General features: G+C 37.7%; 1 protein-coding gene across 1 annotated transcript in view; it reads right to left on the bottom strand.

The window, feature by feature from the left end:
- Window positions 1–599, bottom strand: part of LOC119598517 (TBC1 domain family member 9-like) — a 30,223-nt gene extending 29,624 nt beyond the window's left edge. The window contains exon 1 of the mRNA XM_037948142.1: window positions 326–599. Within this exon, the coding sequence (XP_037804070.1) occupies window positions 326–369 (44 nt within the window). The 5' untranslated portion in view covers window positions 370–599. The remainder of the gene's footprint in view (window positions 1–325) is intronic.
- Between the last annotated feature and the right edge of the window lie 5,229 nt (window positions 600–5,828).

Here is a 5,828-nt window from a genome sequence, read left to right as displayed (position 1 = left end):
GATATAATGCAGCTCATTCATAATTTCCTCATTGTTAGTCATACCTGATTCATCACGTAATTACGTTCTGTGTTAGAACAAAGATATTCATCATGGAAGGATAAATTGCCTCGGGTTATTCTTTAGTGCACGTATTAAAAGAGAAATAAACGTCAATCTACCCAAAAGGAGGAAAATAAATCAAAATTTCCTTATACGTCATTCTGCATATTAAGCAAAGAAGGGGCGTATACAACCTTTGCATATCCCAATCTAACTCACTCTCCCTCTTCTCGTTTCGCTCCGTTTATCACTCTGTTGCACGCTATGCAATTCCATTACTCACCAGAACCCCCCGGCCATCAGCACTTCCTCTGGTTTGACCCACATGACTGATACTACTTAATCGCCATCGTATTTCTTCCTTCATAAAAGTGGTAAAAATCAGCTGGTTTTGTTGACATCCAGTTGTTGACTTCCGCCGCCAGATGGCACTGAGCCCTCCCTTAGCGCGGGAATTTTAAATAAGGTTATTGCCATTACTGTAGGTTTTTTTTTTTTTTTTGCCTTTTTTTTCGTCGTCCTTTTCTTGCTTCTTTTCTTCTCTCTCCTTCACTTTCTTGTTTTTCTTCCTCCTTTTATCCTTTCTGCTCTTCCTTACTCTCTTCCTCTTATTCTTCCTTTTCTTGTCCCTCCTCCTCCTCTTCCTCTTTCTTCTTCAACTCCTCTTCTCTTTATTAATGAGTGTACTTATTTTTACAAGATATCAGTGGATTTCTTAGTTATCTTTTGAAAAAACAAGTAGATTTCGTTGTTTTTAAAATTTAGTTTTTTCGATAAACATTTTTCCTGTATATTTCCCTAGTAATTGTCAGCCGGTTTTCCTTGTTTGCATTTAATCTGGTTTAGTAAAAGATTTATTTACAAACATGATCTTCTTCAGGCATAAAATATATAGATATAATTCATATAAGGGTAAGCAATTTTTTTCTACTTGCTTCTTGCTTCATTCCATGAAGATATCCATCATAAATAATAAATAATACAATAATAATAATAATTATTATAATAATAATAATAATAATTATTATTATTATTATTTCTATTATTACTATTATTATTATTATTACTATTATTATCATTATCATTATAATCATCATCATCATCATCATCATCATCATCATTATTATTATTATTATTATTATTATTATTATTATTATTTTTGTTATTATTATTATTATTATTATTATTACTATTATTATTATCATTATTATTATTATCATTATTATTATTACTATTATTATTATCATTATTATTATCATTATTATTTTCATTATCATTATTATTATTATTATTATTATTATTATTATTATTATTATTACCATTATTTTTTTTTTCGCTTTGTTGTGCATTATCCTCTGCCTAAAAGTTTCCTGGCAACTCCCACTTACTTATCAGACCTCTATTCTTTTTATCTTCATAAGATAGATATTTGGCTAAATAATGCAGCTTAGGAAATAAATTGGGCCTGTTATCATCTTTATAGATTTTGGGTGAAACAATGTAGGAAATACTGTTTTTTTTTTCATGATAATCTTATCTATAACAGTTCATATGGACTGAAGTGATAAATCTATTGAAAATAGATAATGATGATACATTACCTGGAAACACTGAAGACAATAGGCTATATAGGACAAGTTTCATTTCGCATTTTTGTATTACCAGTGACAAATCAGATTCTTTGTTAACAGACAATAATAATAATTCAAAATGATAGGTAGTATATTTATTTTTTTATGGAGAGTGTTTAATCTATTGCAAAACAGAGGAATACTCTCTCTATATATATATATATTTTTTTTTTTTTCTCCTCCTCTCACCCTTAATCCATTCAGGTCTTTTCATTAAGATCTTTTTTTTTTTTTTGAATAGCTGACATTAACTTAGTAAATTTCATAAAGAATAAGTGATAAAGTTGCGCTGATGCCCAAATGATTGCTTAATTTGCATATTCTTTCGTAGGGAATTGCCGATTCTCTCAATATTCCATATATGATTCCCTTTTCCGATTTCTACTTTCTCATTATTCATTGTTGTAAGCGACCTAACAGATTTACCTATTAAGGTTATTTGATGTTAAGACATTTTAATTGATTCCCTATGATCCATGTCAAGGCAGTCGTATGCCGAATTGGGTCAAAAAATTTTTTTTTTGAATAATGGTGTGAATTCGTCTCCGTCAGACGCATCATCTCTGACATCGCTGGCGGGCAGACGACGAAAACATTAGGTTTAAATGGCCGATCTTTAAATGGCCCAAACGACCTTGACGCGGGGAGGGGGGCGTGGCAGTGACGCAATTATCCTGTATATCTTTTTTTTTTTTTTGCGCATTATATTTTCTAATATGTTCACGGTACGACCACTTTGGCATGATGTCAGGCACTCACACGCGCCCAAAACAAATCAGTTTCCGTGAGAGCACGACGCTTTTTGTGGGTGCTTCTATACGTGTTTTCCGCGGTAAATTTGTGAATAATTCAAAATGCCTCGTGTGAGTGCTAAAAGAAAGTCATACATTGCCTCTAGAGTAGCAAATCTAGGGAAGAGAGCGAAAATAGACGAACCAACACTAGTTGAAGCATTCTTTGTTGCCAAGTGATGTGAGAGAGACACGTGATATATGTGACAGTGGTGCTATGGTGGTGATATCTGTAGCAAGACTAAATTCAATCATTGATTTGGTAAAATGTGGGAAAGGACACAGTGTTACGCCAACAGTGAAAAAAAGTTATTTTGATTGTTCCGTTAGCATACGGTGTGATGAATGTCAAGATCTGCTTCATCATTCAGAACCAAGAAAGACAAACAATCGTAATTTTAGTGAGGGAAACACCATATTTGTACACCATGCCTTATCAGAAGGATATGGGAAGGAAGGCTTATCTCGCCTTTCCTCCAGTCTGGGTTGCCACGAGATGTCATCTACGACCTTCGTAAGACACGCCAATTATCTCTACAAAGAGATGGACAGCTTCTACAAAGACCAACAGTGCATAATGAGGCAGTGTGTCGAGAATGTATATTCAAAAGAAGGAAAAGAAAGAGACGATGAAGGAGATTTGCATGTTGATGTGAGCTTCGATGGGACATGGTTGACGTGTGGACACAAATCCCACATCGGAGTGAGTTTCGTCATGGACATCTCCACAAATTCCGTGTTGGACTTTGAAGTTCTGTGCAATTACTGTAGAGCTTGCACAAATCAGAAAAAAAGACCCTAAGAACTATGAAGATTGGCGGAAGGCAAAGCATGCAGATCAGTGTGAGGTCAACTTCACTGGCCTCTCTGGCTCCATGGGGGCAGAGGCAGCAGTCCGAATGTGGGGGAGGAGCACAAATGAAGGAATGAAGTATATAACCTTCCTCAGCGACGGAGATTCAAGTGCATACAATTCCATTTGTGCTACCAACAGTGGAAATGGACCGTATGGAAGTGTGCCCGTGGTGAAAGAAGAATGTGTCAACCACGTCCAGAAAAGAATGGGCACCTGTTTGCCAAAATTGAATGAAGACCTGAAGGAAGAAAAAACTACCAAAAGTGGTAAAATAATTAAGAAAAGTTTGATCGGTGGGAAACACCAACCTCACTGATAAGCAAATCGACGCTTATCAAAGGTACTACGGGAAAGCAATCCGGGAAAGTGTGGGAACTTCAGTCATGACGATGAGACTAAGAATTATGTCATCATTTTGGCATTCAGTATCACGTGATGGCGAAGGTAACCACCACCATCTCCATTGCAATGCATCATGGTGCATATTCAAAAAAGCAATGGAAGAAGGGAAGCCTCTCCCATCGCACCAGCTAATGAAGAACTACTTGCGGGTGGAAAAGAAATATGAGGTGAGGTTTTCCGGGATCTGTCAAATCCAACCGTCTTGGGGAGATGCTTGAGAGGCCAAAGTCAGAACAGGAATGAAGGATTGCATTCTAAATTATGGCTGCATCAGTCCAAAGCCAAGTATGCTGGTCCCAAGAGGGTAAAATTTGTTTCCCAACTCACAATAGTGGAACATAATTTTGGATTCGAAGCCAATAAATTTCATGGAATTTATTGGCTTTCCTACAACAACGGAAGCTGTCGCCTCGAAAAGGAGGATGGATAAAGCAAAGGAATCGGCAGCAACACACACCAAAAGCAAAAAGAAAGGTTCCACATCAGCGGGACCTGACTATCGTCCAGGTGGCTTCGGTGTGTGATCAAACCCGGCTACAGTGAGGTGTGTGGCAACACTGAGACCCACCCCTTTTGGGGTTTAATGTGTTGTTTATTGCAAATATGTATCTTATTTCACTTAGATACATATTTATATAAACAACAGGGGACCGGGACCCTGCTCGACCTTGAGATAAAGGAAGGGACACACCCGATTCTGGCAATGACCTGGAGTGACCTGGAAGTGACCTGGAAATGACCTGACCTCCCAATAATGACTTTACATATCTTACTGATGAAATATGTAAATACAGATTCCATATTTATATTTTCCTTGTAATCTACAAGTTGTAATGCAAAATAATCGTGGGAATGCGTTTTAAAAATCTATTAGAGGAAATGCATATATTATGTTTTAGGAATTAATTATAATTTTTTAAAGGGCATAAAAAATATTTAAAAAACTCGTTTTTGCAATTGTCACTATGCATTTATTTTTTAAGATGGGCTTATTTGCCCTCATAGTTTTTTAGGTGAGGGTTTCGTCTATGTAATAACGAAAGGAAATAGTCATTCTCTTAATAGTTAAAAAGTTATAACACACTTTCTAAAGTCTCTCGGAATCTAAGAGTTTTTATTTCTTACGCAAAAACAACAAGTCCGATTTTAATGAAATTACGTATATAGTAGCAATATACAATAACACAATAATTGACAATAATTGCCGTGTTAAATTTTGATGAGGCTACTTAAAAAACTGTTGTCAGGAGAACCGAAAATCTTTAATCGCAGTCGTAAGATCCAACGGCGGCCAAGAAGGGACGGAGAGAGAGAGAGAGAGAGTATGGCGTATACATAAGCCTATTTCTGTAAGCCATTTTACCAATAGACCATGTGGCTGTTTACTATGTGGCTCCAAGTCCAAAATTGGAACTATCGACTCAGCGAGGGCATAGATGACGATATATCTGACCTCGCCTGACCCGACAGTTGTGCCCAGCGCCCGACGTGGTAAGGTCGGGCCAGCCTTCACCCTCAGGCGGGTCGGCCTGACACGTGACCCCACGCTCACCGCTTTACCCATAGACATCGTCTCGTGTGTTCCCTTACTGTGCTGTACTCTTCATCAATAAAGAGTCAAGCCGTAATACCAATATCACTGCCGCTGCTAGCCACTGTAATAGGGTTCTGAGCCCGTTATAGAGAGAGGGGGAGAGAGAGAGAGAGAGAGAGAGAGAAAGCCCTTGCTGTCTTCCTCAGTGACTTGCTCCACCTCATTCCTGAAACCAAAGAATTTGCGGATGATGGAGAGGAGAGGATGTGGTAGAAGATGGAATGGAACGTTAAGATTGTTTGTTATAATGAGATAGAAGGAGGAGCAGGCACCGGGGAAGAGATTGGAGTATCTGGATTTAAACTGGAAAAGGGATTTGACTGGAGAGAGGGAGTAGAGATAGGATGGTTTGGGGTAGAGGAAAGAGATACTGGGGATACTGCTGAAAAGATGGGAGGGGAGCAGAGCGAAGTACAGTTTTGGACTAGGTAGAAGGATAAAAACCTTGGCGTGCTTCTTGTCTGGCCTCACGTAGAGTATGGCCAAATTTGAATCTGAGAACAGCTACCTTA

Source organism: Penaeus monodon, chromosome 41, assembly GCF_015228065.2.
Source record: "Penaeus monodon isolate SGIC_2016 chromosome 41, NSTDA_Pmon_1, whole genome shotgun sequence".
NCBI lineage: Eukaryota > Metazoa > Arthropoda > Malacostraca > Decapoda > Penaeidae > Penaeus > Penaeus monodon.
The sequence above is the reverse complement of the archived record's forward strand: the minus strand, read 5'-3'. Positions and strand labels throughout refer to the sequence as shown.